Source organism: Pseudorca crassidens, chromosome 2, assembly GCF_039906515.1.
Source record: "Pseudorca crassidens isolate mPseCra1 chromosome 2, mPseCra1.hap1, whole genome shotgun sequence".
In the NCBI taxonomy this organism is placed as follows: Eukaryota; Metazoa; Chordata; class Mammalia; order Artiodactyla; family Delphinidae; genus Pseudorca; species Pseudorca crassidens.
In genome coordinates, this window is record NC_090297.1 from 108512674 (window position 1) to 108527891 (window position 15218).

The 15218-nt window shown below is 42.5% G+C and overlaps 1 protein-coding gene across 3 annotated transcripts in view; it reads left to right on the forward strand.

Moving 5' to 3' along the window:
* PIP5K1A (phosphatidylinositol-4-phosphate 5-kinase type 1 alpha) overlaps positions 1-15218 on the forward strand; it is a 45714-nt gene that overhangs the window by 17347 nt on the left and 13149 nt on the right. For all 3 annotated transcript variants that reach the window (XM_067727734.1, XM_067727736.1, XM_067727735.1), the window contains 4 exons: positions 1379-1459; positions 5263-5393; positions 5828-5945; positions 6122-6274. In XM_067727734.1, coding sequence (XP_067583835.1) covers positions 1379-1459; positions 5263-5393; positions 5828-5945; positions 6122-6274 — 483 coding nt within the window. The remainder of the gene's footprint in view (positions 1-1378; positions 1460-5262; positions 5394-5827; positions 5946-6121; positions 6275-15218) is intronic.

Sequence of the window (15218 nt, forward strand, 5' to 3'; positions counted from 1 at the left end):
AGGCGGACTCCCAACCACTGCGCCACCAGGGAAGACCCTGAGCCTTTTTTTAATGTACCAAAGAGTAAATAAGGTACCTAAGTGCTCTTTACAGGTATTCTTATTTAATCCTTCAAAGAGCCTCTATGAGTGTAGGTACTGTTGTTATCCATGTTTTATAGATGAAAAAGTGAAGATTAGAGGTTCTATAGCTTGCCCAAGGTCTTGTAATTAATAAGGTTAGGATTCAAAGCTAGTCTGACACTAAAGCTCGTTCTCTTGTTTTGCTGTTAATACCTCCTGACTGCGTAGCTTCAGTGAATGTGGCGAACTTCTTTTAACCGTACTGAAGCTGTTGATATTCTAAGTTTTTCTCTTTTGTGCAGAGTATCTTGTATTTGCTTAATTTTCTTCCCACAGAGTATTTCCCATTCCTCTTTTTACTTCTTGCATCTCTCCTGGGTTTTGTGACGGGACCTCAGAGTGCAGACCATTTTGGCGTAGGATTTTAGGCTTTTTTCTCAGAACATCTTCCAAGATCTGTCAGGATATATACTGAGGGTTTTCTGGCACTAAGGGTCTTAGCAAGAAGAGTAGAACTTAAATATCAGGCCCTAAGATGGTAACATGCTATTTTCAGTAGTCTTTTTGCCTTCTGGCTTGTTAACTTGAGTATCGACATCATGAAGAATACCTTCATGTCTGTTGTGCTGGCATCTTGGCTGTGGAGAATAGCCTTCTAGCCTCTGCTCCACTGGTTTTACTTCTTCCTTTTTTCAGAGGCTGTGATGTATGTGAATAGAAAACAAAGCCATACCACGTTCTCAGGAATCTCTTTGAGGCACTGAGGCCCTTTTCTTAGAGGACTCATCTTATTGCCACAGCCTCTTAATACTTGGGCTCGCAGTACTTGCATTTGCCAGTGGCTAGATCATTTCTGCTGGTGAATTCAGTTTGATCAAATAGTGTTCAGGTTGGGTTGAATATTAGAGGGGTAGTAGTTTCTGAAAGAAAGCTGGGTCTGTGGAGCTCTACTTCTCTCTTGCTTTTGTAAACTGAGGGTCTTTCCTTTTTTCTGGGGCTGCTATTGCTTACTTCCCCTGTTTCTCCTTTTCTTTAATGATAATCATTTTAATTTTCCATGTCATCTTTCTGAGAACCAGAGGTGAAATATATGTCATTTGGAGTTTTCTTTGTGTTCTTTTAGTCAGTTTAGTTCTTTGGGGAGCAACACTATAGCTGTGTGTTTGCATGGGAGGGATCTTCTGAAGATTTTATAAAACGTTCTTAACCTAAAAAGGGTGTGTTGCATGTTTTGTTTTTTTTGATTTACCATCGTGGTAGCTGTTTGGTGTGTTACATGGGAATCATGTACTAATCTTGACTCTTCTTATTCTAGGTGCCTTATGCCTCTAGCATGCCCATGAAGAAAATAGGCCACCGAGGTGTTGATTCCTCAGGAGAGACAACATATAAAAAGGTGTGTCTGGGTGAAACCCATTCATCTTACTCCAGGAAGGGATAGTTCTGTCTCCTTGATACTATTCTCCACATTCCATCCCATTTCTTGATACGCTAAACCTTTGCACAATAGCCATCATACAACTTGAACTTCTTTATTTTTTATAAATTTAATTAATTTATTTTATTTTTATTTATTTTTGGCTGCATTGGGTCTTCGTTGCTGTGCGCGGGCTTTCCCTAGTTGCGGCGAGCGGGGGCCACTCTTCCGCTGTGGCGCGTGGGCCTCTCACTGCGGTGGCCTCTCCTGCTGTGGAGCATGGGCTCCAGGCGCATGGGCCCCAGCAGTTGTGGTGCGCGGCTCAGTAGCTGTAGCTCGCGGCTCCAGAGCGCAGGCTTGGTAGCTGTGGCACATGGGCACAGTTGCTCTGTGGCATGTGGGATCCTTCCGGACCAGGGCTCGAACCCGTGTCCCCTGCATTGGCAGGTGGATTCCCAACCACTGTGCCACCAGGGAAGCCCCGCAACTTGAACTTTAGAATTTACTTCACAAAGGGTAAATTATTTCCCATCTGTATATATGGGTTTTGTTTTGTTTTATAAATTTATTTTATCTTTGACTGCGTTGGCTCTTCGTTGCTGCGCGCGGGCTTTCTCTAGTTGTGGCGAGTGGGAGCTACTCTTCGTTGCGGTGCGCAGGCTTCTCATTGCGGTGGTTTCTCTAGTTGCGGAACACGGGCTTTAGATGCGCGGGCTTCAGTAGTTGTGGCGCACAGGCTCAGTAGTTGTGGCTCATGGGCTCTAGAGCACAGGCTCAGTAGTTGTGGCGCACGGGCTTAGTTGCTCGGCAGCATGTGGAATCTTCCCGGACCAGGGCTCGAACCCGTGTCCCCTGCATTGGCAGGCGGATTCTTAACCACTGTGCCACCAGGGAAGCCCTGTATATGTGTTTTTCGTTTTGTTTGGTTTTGTTTCTGGCTGTGTTGGGTCTTTGTTGCTGCTCGCCAGCTTTCTCTAGTTGCAGCGAGCAGGGGGCTACTCTTCGTTGCGGTGCATGGACTTCTCATTGTGGTGGCTTCTCTTGTTGCGGAACATGGGCTCTAGGCGCACAGGCTTCAGTAGTTGTGGCACGTGGGCTCAGTAGTTGTGGCACACAGGCTTAGTTGCTCTGTGGCATGTGGGATCTTCCTGGACCAGGGATGGAACCCGTGTACCCTGCATTGGCAGGCGGATTCTTAACCACTGTGCCACCAAGGAAGTCCCCATATATGTGTTTAAATGAGAATGTTCTTAATGAACAAATCTGGTGTTGGATGCTTTTTCACTGAGCTGAAGAAATTGTGTTTCCCTGTTAGATATAAACATGTAATAAGCCCCCAAGGCCATTCTTACCTAGCTTTAGGGAACCATGTCTCTTGTGCTGGATGTACATAAAGTGAAGGCTGGATCCCATTCAGCTTGGTGATACAGAGATAGACAGCAGGTCAAGAATTTTTCTTTGTGTGTGTGTATGTTTTGTTTTATTTTGTTTTTTGTCTGTGCTGGGTCTTAGTTGTGGCACGCAGCGTCTTCATTGCGGCATGCGGGATCTTTAGTTGCAGCATGTGGGTTTCTTAGTTGCGGCATACGGACTCTTAGTTGTGGCATGTGGACTCTTAATTGTGACATGCGGGCTCTTAGTTGTGGCGTGCAGGCTCTTAGTTGCGGCATGTGGACTCTCAGTTGTGGCATGCATGCAGGATCTAGTTCCCCGCCCAGGGATCGAACCAGGGCCCCCTGCATTGGGAGCATGGAATCTTACCCACTGGACCACCAGGGAAGTCCATGGGTTTTGTTTTTTTAAGATTGTAGTTTCATTTGGTGAATAGGGCCTAGAATACCTGATTTAGAGCTAGAGATATCAAATGGATTGGAAAGATAGTAGTAATAACCAAGAAGAGAAAATTGAACTGGTGAAGGGAAAACAGGAGAGAAGCATCCTGGAGTGACCCAATTCCCCAGTTCTGGACTAATTGGAGATGCTTAGGTTTCCTGGGGTACAGTGTTCAACCTCCTATTTGGCATCTATACCTTGTCTGGCCCATGTAAATTTTTCTTGTGTTTGTTCTCTGTCTTTATTGCATTGTCCGAAGTGATAGAGGTGGACTGACTCATTCTCAGTCAGGGACCTGACTCTCCCTGGGAATGGACTCTGAGGCCCATGTCAATTAAACACATTTATTGAGCTCTTTTTATGTGCTGAACACTGAGACAAAAAGATGAGTTTCTAGTCTAATTGGAGAGGCAAGCACTTAAAAAATTTGTTATAATTTTATTTATTTTTTTTAAATATTCTTATTTAAAAATTTTTTTTTAAGTGTTAAATTTTTTTGGCCGCATTTGGTCTTCGTTGCTGTGCATGGGCTTTCTCTAGCTGTGGCAAGCAGGGGCTACTCTTCGTTGCAGTATGCAGGCTTCTCACTGCGGTGGCTCCTCTTGTTGCAGAGCACAGGCTCGAGGCGTGTGGGCTTCAGTAGTTGTGGTGCGCGGGCTCAGTAGTTGTGGTGCATGGGCTTAGTTGCTTCGTGGCATGTGAGATCTTCTTGGACCAGGGCTCAAACCCGTGTCCCCTGCATTGGCAGGTGGATTCTCAACCAGTGTGCCACCAGGGAAATCCCTATTCTTATTTTTAAAAATATTTATTTATTTGGCTGCATTGGGTGTTAGCTGTGGCACATGGTATCTTTCGTTGTGGTGTGCAGGCGCTTCGTTGTGGCTCACGGGCTTCTCTCTAATTGTGGCACGTGGGCTTCAGAGCGCATGGGTTTAGTTGCCCCATGGCATGTGGGATCTTAGTTCCACAACCAGGGGTCGAACCCGCATCCCCTGCACTGGGAGGCGGATTCTTAACCACTGGACCACCAGGGAAGTCCCTAGTTATAATTTTAATGCCCGATGAGGACTAGGTAGAATATTGATACAAGTAATATTTGGTGAGGGTTGGGGGGATAAGGGAAATCACTTAGAACAAAACTGTCCAATAGAACTTTCTACAGTGATTGAAATGTGCTATATCTGTGTTATCCAGTGTGGTACCCACTAATCATACCTGAATGTGGCTAGTAAGACTGAAGAAATGATTTTTAAATTAAATTAACTTTAACTTAAAATTAAATAGCCGAGTGTAGCTAGTAGCTACTATATTGGACAGCACAGAACTAGATAATACGACATTTTCCCATGACATTGAAATCCTGGATTGTAAGAGTGGGGCTCTTATATTTGTGTTTTGACCACAGTATGATAATTTTAAATCTGAATAGTTCTCTCAGAAATAATTTGAATCTTTCAGGCTTTCTTCTTTAGTCAGGAGCTTTTTTTGCCACTCAGTTGTCCTTGGAACGCCAGTCAGCCCTTGCCTTAGAGAACTGAACTTCAGTAGCTAGGCAGTGAATCAGAGTATCAGTTAATTTTAGTTACATTCTGTATCAGATGAATAAAATGTTTGGAGGACTCCATATACTCTGGGGGCAGGAACCTTTGGAGTGAGACCTAGGATTGTTCTCTCAGTACAACGTATCTTCCAGATATAGATGTGAATAGGAGGGAACACCTTGTTTAGAGAGTCCCCACTTTGCTATTCTGTATCTTCATGCTCTTCCAATCTTTGCAGGCTTAACTGCCATGTAGAGTGTGGGGATGGGGAAACTGGATTGCCCCAGTTTAGTCTGAACTACTAGATAGGCATTTGCTCTCCCGTGTTCCTTCTGGTTCTTCTGAGTTTTTATTGCTATGATCAGATTTAATACTAGAAACTTTCCTCTTGTTTCTCTTGTTTCTTAGACAACCTCGTCAGCTTTAAAAGGTGCCATCCAGTTAGGCATTACTCACACTGTGGGGAGCCTGAGTACCAAACCAGAGCGGGATGTCCTCATGCAAGACTTCTATGTGGTGGAGAGTATCTTCTTTCCGAGGTACAGAGGTTAATGTGCAGGGGAATGTCCTAGAAAATGTGGCTTTTTTATATCATCATCAGGGCATTTTAGGGTTCATGTCTAATTTAGGCATGCATCCAATCCTTAACCTGATTTTAATCAGGGTGATATGGGGACTGGAGAATTTGAAGAGCACATGCTCTCCTTTGGATGTTTCCATGAGCCTCCGGCCTGTGGACTGAGCCCTAAAAAACAATTTAGTGCATCGGGAGGAGGTAATATGATTCCTGTGCCCATGTCTTAATCCCCGTGTTGTGCCTTGTCCCATTATGTAACTGACTCATCCAGTCCCTTTGGTTCTCTCAGGAGGGATGTGTTGACCTGGCTCTGGGTGACTGAGTATCTTTCCAGGGTGTGGACTCCCTAACTTACAGGAACTGGTAAGTTATGGCTTCTTCTGTTCAACCCCACAGTGAAGGGAGCAACCTGACTCCTGCTCATCACTACAGTGACTTTCGGTTCAAGACCTATGCACCTGTTGCCTTCCGCTACTTTCGGGAGTTATTTGGTATCCGCCCTGATGATTACTTGGTAAGCTTCCAGATTTCAGGACCCTGGGACTCCAGTATCAGAGGGATACTTCCAAAGGAAGACCCTCTCTCCACACTCTTGCTCTAGTTTTTCTTTAGAATTGCATCTGTAGTTGATTTCTGGTTGGGCATGCCCTTGTATCTCTGAACCTCTTGCTCTCTTTTCTCTGGGCCCAGTACTCCCTCTGCAATGAGCCGCTGATTGAACTCTGCAACTCTGGAGCTAGTGGTTCCCTCTTCTATGTGTCCAGCGATGATGAATTCATCATTAAAACAGTCCAGCACAAAGAGGCGGAGTTTCTGCAGAAGCTGCTTCCAGGATACTACATGGTAAGAGGACCAGGAGCACTGGCTGCCTGAGCTGCCCACTCCACTCCACTGGGGAGGCTGCCATCAGGGGGACAAAACAATGTCAGCCCTTCTGTCGTAGGAATGTAGTTCATCTTTGTGCTTTTCCCATCTCTTTTGTCTCTCTATGGCTAAAGGAGGTTTTGTTTATCTGTCCTATTTTAAGTGTTTTTAGCTTAGACCCTGCTACCCAACGACAAGATTCAATGATGATTAAAAAAAAATTTTTTTTTATTGGAGTATAGTTGATTTACAGTGTTTCGTTTCTGCTGTACAGGAAGCAAAGTGAGTCAGTTATACATGCACATATATCCACTTTTTTTAGATTCTATTCCCATGTTACAGAGTATTGAATAGAGTTCCCTGTGCTATTCAGTAGGTTCTTATTAATTATCCGTTCTGTGTATAGTACTGTGTGTATGTCAATCCCAGTCTCCCAGTTTACCCCCTGCCTTTTTCCCCCAGTAACCACAAGTTTGTTTTCTACATCAGTGACTCAACTTCTGTTTTGTAAATAGGTTCATGTGTACCATTTTTAAAATTCCACATATAAGTGATAATATATGATATTTATTTTTCGCTTTCTGACTTACTTTCACTCAGTATGACAGTCTCTAGGTCCATCCATGTCGCTGCAAATGGCATTATTTCATTCCTTTTTATGGCTGAGTAATATTCCATTGTATATATGTACCACATCTTTATCCATTCCTCTGTTGATGGACATTTAGGTTGCTTCCATGTCCTGGCTGTTGTGAATAGGGCTGCAAAGAACACTGAACAGGAGTGGAATCGCTGGATCATATGGTAGCTCTAGTTTTAGTTTTTTAAGGCATCTCCATGCTATTCTCCATAGTGGCTGTACATTCCCACCAACAGTGTAGGAGGGTTCCCTTTTCTTCACACCCTCTCCAGCATTTATTGTTTGTAGATTTTTTTTTTTTTTTGCGGTACTTGGGCCTCTCACTGTTGTGGCCTCTCCCGATGCGGAGCACAGGCTCCGGATGCGCAGACTCAGCAGCCATGGCTCATGGGCCCAGCCGCTCCATGGCATGTGGGATCTTCGTGGACCGGGGCACGAACCCGTGTCCCCTGCATCGGCAGGCGGACTCGCAACCACTGCGCCACCAGGGAAGCCCATTTGTAGATTTTTTGATGATGGCCATTCTGACCAGTGTGAGGTGATACCTCATTGTAGTTTTGATTTGCATTTCTCTAATAATTAGTGATGTTGAGCATCTTTTCATGTGCTTTTTGGCCATCTGTATATCTTCTTTGGAGAAATGTCTATTTATATCTTCTACCTTTATTTTTTTTTTTACATCTTTATTGGAGTATAATTGCTTTACAATGGTGTGCTAGTTTCTGCTTTATAACAAAGTGAATCAGTTATACATATACATATGTTCCCATATCTCTTCCCTCTTGCGTCTCCCTCCCTCCCACCTTCCCTATCCCACCCCTCTAGGTGGTCACAAAGCACTGAGCTGATCTCCCTGTGCTATGCGGCTGCTTCCCACTAGCTATCTACCTTACGTTTGGTAGTGTATATATGTCCATGCCTCTCTCTTGCTTTGTCACAGCTTACCCTTCCCCCTCCCCATATCCTCAAGTCCATTCTCTAGTAGGTCTGTGTCTTTATTCCTGTCTTACCCTTAGGTTCTTCATGACATTTTTTTTTCTTAAATTCCATATATATGTGTTAGCATACGGTATTTGTCTTTCTCTTTCTGACTTACTTCACTCTGTATGACAGACTCTAGGTCCATCCACCTCATTACAAATAGCTCAATTTCGTTTCTTTTTATGGCTGAGTAATATTCCATTGTATATATGTGCCACATCTTCTTTAATATTCATCTGTCGATGGACACTTTGGTAATTTCCATGTCCTGGCTATTGTAAATAGAGCTGCAATGAACATTTCGGTACATGACTCTTTTTGAATTATGGCTTTCTCAGGGTATATGCCCAGTAGTGGGATTGCTGGGTCGTATGGTAGTTCTATTTGTAGTTTTTTAAGGAACCTCCATACTATTCTCCATAGTGGCTGTATCAATTAACATTCCCACCAGCAGTGCAAGAGTGTTCCCTTTTCTCCACACCCTGTCCAGCACTTATTGTTTCTAGATTTTTTGATGATGGCCATTCTGACCGGTGTGTGATGATATCTCATTGTAGTTTTGATTTGCATTTCTCTAATGATTAATGCTGTTGAGCATTCTTTCATGTGTTTGTTGGCAGTCTGTATATCTTCTTTGGAGAAATGTCTATTTAGGTCTTCTGCCCATTTTTGGATTGGGTTGTTTGTTTTTTTGTTATTGAGCTGCATGAACTGCTTATAAATTTTGGAGATTAATCCTTTGTCAGTTGCTTCATTTGCAAATATTTTCTCCCATTCTGAGGGTTGTCTTTTGGTCTTGTTTATGGTTTCTTTTGCTGTGCAAAAGCTTTGAAGTTTCATTAGGTCCCATTTGTTTATTTTTGTTTTTATTTCCATTTCTCTAGGAGGTGGGTCAAAAAGGATCTTGCTGTGATTTATGTCATAGAGTGTTCTGCCTATGTTTTCCTCTAAGAGTTTGATAGTCTGGCCTTACATTTAGGGCTTTAATCCATTTTGAGCTTATTTTTGTGTATGGTGTTAGGGAGTGATCTAATCTCATACTTTTACATGTACCTGTCCAGTTTTCCCAGCACCACTTATTGAAGAGGCTGTCTTTGCTCCACTGTACATTCCTGCCTCCTTTATCAAAGATAAGGTGACCATATGTGTGTGGGTTTATCTCTGGGCTTTCTATCCTGTTCCATTGATCTATCTTTCTGTTTTTGTGCCAGTACCATACTGTCTTGATTACTGTAGCTTTGTAGTATAGTCTGAAGTCAGGGAGCCTGATTCCTCCAGCTCCGTTTTTCTTTCTCAAGATTGCTTTGGCTATTCGGGGTATTTTGTGTTTCCATACAAATTGTGAAATTTTTTGTTCTAGTTCTGTGAAAAATGCCAGTGGTAGTTTGATAGGGATTGCATTGAATCTGTAGATTGCTTTGGGTAGTAGAGTCATTTTCACAATGTTGATTCTTCCAATCCAAGAACATGGTATATCTCTCCATCTATTTGTATCATCTTTAATTTCTTTCATTGGTGTCTTATACTTTTCTGCATACAGGTCTTTTGTCTGCTTAGGTAGGTTTCTTCCTAGATATTTTATTGTTTTTGTTGTTATGGTAAATGGGAGTGTTTTCTTGATTTCACTTTCAGATTTTTCATCCTTAGTATATAGGAATGCCAGAGATTTCTGTGCATTAATTTTGTATCCTGCTACTTTACCAAATTCATTGATTAGCTCTAGTAGTTTTCTGGTAGCATCTTTAGGATTCTCTATATATAGTATCATGTCATCTGCAAACAGTGACAGCTTTACTTCTTCTTTTCCGACTTGGATTCCTTTTATTTCCTTTTCTTCTCTGATTGCTGTGGCTAAAACTTTCAAAACTATGTTGAATAAGAGTGGTGAGAGTGGGCAACCTTGTCTTCTTCCTGATCTTAGTGGAAATGCTTTCAGTTTTTTACCATTGAGGACAATGTTGGCTGTGGATTTGTCATATATGGCCTTTATTATGTTGAGGAAAGTTCCCTCTATGCCAACTTCTGCAGGGTTTATATCATAAATGGGTGTTGAATTTTGTTGAAAGCTTTCTCTGCATCTATTGAGATGATCATATGGTTTTTCTCCTTCAGTTTGTTAATATGGTTTATCACATTGATTTGCATATATTAAAGAATCCTTGCATTCCTGGAATAAACCCCACTTGATCATGGTGTATGATCCTTTTAAGGTGCTGTTGGATTCTGTTTGCTAGTATTTTGTTGAGGATTTTTGCATCTATGTTCATCAGTGATATTGGCCTGTAGTTTTCTTTCTTTGTGACATCCTTGTGTGGTTTTGGTATCAGGGTGATGGTGGCCTCGCAGAATGAGTTTGGGAGTGTTCCTCCCTCTGTTGTATTTTGGAAGAGTTTGAGAAGGATAGGTGTTAGCTCTTCTCTAAATGTTTGATAGACTTTGCCTGTGAAGCCATCTGGTCGTGGGCTTTTGTTTGTTGGAAGATTTTTAATCACAGTTTCAATTTCAGTGCTTGTGATTGGACTGTTCATATTTTCTATTTCTTCCTGATTCAGTCTTGGCAGGTTGTACATTTCTAAGAATTTGTCCATTTCTTCCAGGTTGTCCATTTTATTGGCATAGAGTTGCTTGTAGTAATCTCTCATGATCTTTTGTATTTCTGCAGTGTCAGTTGTTAACTTCTCCTTTTTTATTTCTAATTCTATTGATTTGAGTCTTCTCCCTTTTTTTTCTTGATGAGTGGCTAATGGTTTATCAATTTTGTTTATCTTCTCAAAGAACCAGGACTTTTAGTTTTATTGATCTTTGCTATCGTTTCCTTCTTTTCTTTTTCATTTATTTCTGATCTGATTTTTATGATTTCTTTCTTTCTGCTAACTTTGGGGGTTTTTTGTTCTTCTTTCTCTAATTGGTTTAGGTGCAAGGTTAGGTTATTTATTCGAGATGTTTCCTGTTTCTTAAGGTAGGATTGTATTGCTATAAACTTCCCTGTTAGAACTGCTTTGACTGCATCCCATAGATTTTGGGTCATCGTGTCTCCATTGTCATTTGTTTCTAGGTATTTTTTTTATTTCCTCTTTGAGTTCTTCACTGATCACTTCGTTATTAAGTAGTGTATTGTTTAGCCTCCATGTGTTTGTATTTTTTACAGGTTTTTTCCTGTAATTGATATCTAGTCTCATAGCATTGTGGTCGGAAAAGATACTTGATACAATTTCAGTTTTCTTAAATTTACCAAGGCTTGATTTGTGACCCAAGATATGATCTATCCTGGAGAATGGTCCATGAGCACTTGAGAAAAATGTATATTCTGTTGTTTTTGGATGGAATGTCCTATAAATATCAATTAAGTCCATCTTGTTTAATGTATCATTTAAAGCTTGTGTTTCCTTATTTATTTTCATTTTGGATGATCTGTCCATTGGTGAAAGTGGGGTGTTAAAAAGTCCCCTACTATGAATGTGTTACTGTCGATTTCCCCTTTTATGGCTGTTAGTATTTGCCTTATGTATTGAGTTGCTCCTATGTTGGGTGCATAAATATTTACAATTGTTATATTTTCTTCTTGGATCGATCCCTTGATCATTATGTAGTGTCCTTCTTTGTCTCTTGTAATAGTCTTTATTTTAAAGTCTATTTTGTCTGATATGAGAATTGCTACTCCAGCTTTCTTTTGGTTTCCATTTGCATGAAATACCTTTTTCCGTCCCCTTACTTTCAGTCTGTATGTGTCTCTAGGTCTGAAGTGGGTCTCTTGTAGACAGCAAATATATGGGTCTTGTTTTTGTATCCATTCAGCTAATCTGTGTCTTTTGGTGGGAGCATTTAGTCCATTTACATTTAAGGTAATTATCGATATGTATGTTCCTATTCCCATTTTCTTAATTGTTTTGGGTTCGTTGTTGTAGGTCTTTTCCTTCTCTTGTGTTTCCTGCCTAGAGAAGTTCCTTTAGCAGTTGTTGTAAAGATGGTTTGGTGGTGCTGAACTCTCTCAGCTTTTGCTTGTCCGTAAAGGTTTTAATTTCTCCATCAAATCTGAATGAGATCCTTGCTGGGTAGAGTAATCTTGGTTGCAGGTTTTTCTCCTTCATCATTTTAAATATGTCCTGCCAGTCCCTTCTGGCTTGCAGAGTTTCTGCTGAAAGATCAGCTGTTAACCTTATGGGGATTCCCTTGTGTGTTATTTGTTGTTTTTCCCTTGCTGCTTTTAATATGCTTTCTTTGTATTTAATTTTTGACAGTTTGATTAATATGTGTCTTGGCGTATTTCTCCTTGGATTTATCCTGTATGGGACTCTCTGTGCTTCCTGGACTTGATTAAGTATTTCCTTTCCCATATTAGGGAAGTTTTCAACTATAATCTCTTCAAATATTTTCTCAGTCCCTTTCTTTTTCTCTTCTTCTTCTGGAACCCCTATAATTCGAATGTTTGTGTGTTTAATGTTGTCCCAGAGGTCTCTGAGACTGTCCTCAGTTCTTTTCATTCTTTTTTCTTTATTCTGCTCTGCAGTAGTTATTTCCACTATTTTATCTTCCAGGTCACTTACCCGTTCTTCTGCCTCGGTTATTCTGCTATTGATCCCATCTAGAGTATTTTTTATTTCATTTATTGTGTTGTTCATCGTTGTTTGTTTCATCTTTAGTTCTTCTAGGTCCTTGTTAAATGTTTCTTGCATTTTGTCTATTCTATTTCCAAGATTTTGGATCATCTTTACTATCATTCTGAATTCTTTTTCAGGTAGACTGCCTATTTCCTCTTCATTTGTTAGGTCTGGTGGGTTTTTATCTTGCTCCTTCATCTGCTATGTGTTTTTCTGTCTTCTCATTTTGCTTATCTTACTGTGTTTGGGGTCTCCTTTTTGCAGGCTGCAGGTTCGTAGTTCCCGTTGTTTTTGGTGTCTGGCCCCACAGTGGCTAAGGTTGTTCAGTGGGTTGTGTAGGCTTCCTGGTGGAGGGGACTAGTGCCTGTGTTCTGGTGGATGAGGCTGGGTCTTGTCTTTCTGGTGGGCAGGTCCACGTTTGATGGTGTGTTTTGGGGTGTCTGTGGACTTATTATGATTTTAGGCAGTCTCTCTGCTAATGGGTGGGGTTGTGTTCCTGTCTTGCTAGTTGTTTGGCATAGGATGTCCAGCACTGTAGCTTGCTGGTCGTTGAGTGAAGCTGGGTGCTGGCGTTGAGATGGAGATCTCTGGGAGATTTTCGCCGTTTGATATTATGTGGAGCTGGGAGGTCTCTTGTGGCCCAGTGTCCTGAAGTTGGCTCTCCCACCTCAGAGGCACAGCACTGACTCCTGGCTGCAGCACCAAAAGCCTTTCATCCACACGGCTCAGAATAAAAGGGAGAAAAGTAGAAAGAAAGAATTAGTAGAAGAAGAATGAAAGAGAGAGAGAGAGAGGGAGGGAGGGAGGAAGGAAGGAGGGAAGGAGGGAAGGAAGGAAAAAAGAAAGAAAGAAGATAAAGTAAAATAAAATAAAGTAAGATAAAATATAATAATTATTAAAATAAAAAAATAATTACTAAGAAAAAAATTTTTTAAAAAACAGACGGATAGAACCCTAGGACAAATGGTGGAAGCAAAGCTATACAGACAAAATCTCACACAGAAGCGTACACATACACACTCACAAAAAGAGGAAAAGGGGGAAAAAATCATAAATCTTGCTCTCAAAGTCCACCTCCTCAATTTGGGATGATTCGTTGTCTAAAGGAGGAAAGGAAAGAAAGAAAGAAAGAAGATAAAGTAAAATAAAATAAAGTTATTAAAATAAAAAATAATTATTAAGAAAAAAATTGAAAAACAAAAAAAACGGACGGATAGAACCCTGGGACAAATGGTGGAAGCAAAGCTATACAGACAAAATCTCACACAGAAGCTTACACGTACACACTCATTAAAAGAGGAAAAGGGGAAAAAATCATAAATCTTAGTCTCAAAGTCCACCTCCTCAATTTGGGATGATTTGTTGTCTATTCATGTATTCCACAGATGCAGGGTACATCAAGTTGATTGTGGAGCTTTAATCCGCTGCTTCTGAGGCTGCTGGGAGAGATTTCCCTTTCTCTTCTTTATCTCACAGCTCCCAGGGCCTCAGCTTTGGATTTGGCCCCACCTCTGCGTGTAGGTCTCCGGAGGGCGTCTGTTCTTCGCTCAGACAGGACGGGGTTAAAGGAGCCACTGACTGGGGGCTCTGGCTCACTCAGGTGGGGGGGAGGGAGGGGCACGGAGTGGGGGCGAGACTGCGGAGGCAGAGGCCGGCGTGACGTTGCACCAGCCTGAGGCGTGCCGTGCGTTCTCCCGGGGGAGTTGTCCCTGGATCCCGGGACCCTGGTAGTGGCTGGCTGCACAGGCTCCCTGTAAGGGGGGTGTGGATAGTGACCTGTGCTCGCACACAGGCTTCTTGGTGGCGGCAGCAGCAGCCTTAGCGTCTCATGCCCGTCTCTGGGGTCCGGGCTTTTAGCTGTGGCTCGCGCCCATCTCTGGAGCTCCTCTTTTCTTTTTTTGGAGCTCCTTTAAGCAGCGTTCTTAATCCCCTCTCCTCGCGCACCAGGAAACAAAAGAGGGAAGAAAAAGTCTCTTGCCTCTTTGGCAGGTCCAGACTTTTCCCCGGACTCCCTCCCGGCTAGCCGTGGCGCACTAACCCCCTGCAGGCTGTGTTCACGCTGCCAACCCCAGTCCTCTCCCGGCGCTCCAACCGAAGCCCGAGCCTCAACTCCCAGCCCTGTCCGCCCCGGCGGGTGAGCAGACAAGTCTCTCGGGCTGGTGAGTACTGGTCGGCACCAATCCTCTGTGCGGGAATCTCTCCCCGCTTTGCCCTCCGCATCCCTGTTGCTGTGCTCTCCTCCGCGGCTCCGAAGCTTTCCCGCTCCGCCACCCGCAGTCTCCACCTGCGAAGGGGCTTCCTAGTGTGTGGAAACTTTCCTCCTTCACAGCTCCCTCCCACTGGTGCCGGTCCCAGTCCTATTCTTTTGTCTCTGTTTATTCTTTTTTCTTTTGCCCTACCCAGGTATGTGGGGGGTTTCTTGCCTTTTGGGAGGTCTGCGGTCTTCTGCCAGTGTTCAGTTGGTGTTCTGTAGGAGTTGTTCCACATGTAGATGTATTTCTGGTGTATCTGTGGGGAGGAAGGTGATCTCCACGTCTTACTCTTCCGCCATCTTCGAAAGAAGTCCCCATTTTTTGATTGGGGTTTTTTTTTTTTCTGATATTGAGCTGCATGAGCTGTTTGTATATTTTAGAGAAAAATCACTTGTCGGTCACTTCATTTGCAAATATTTTCTCCCATATTTTGGGCTTTCTCTTCATTTTGT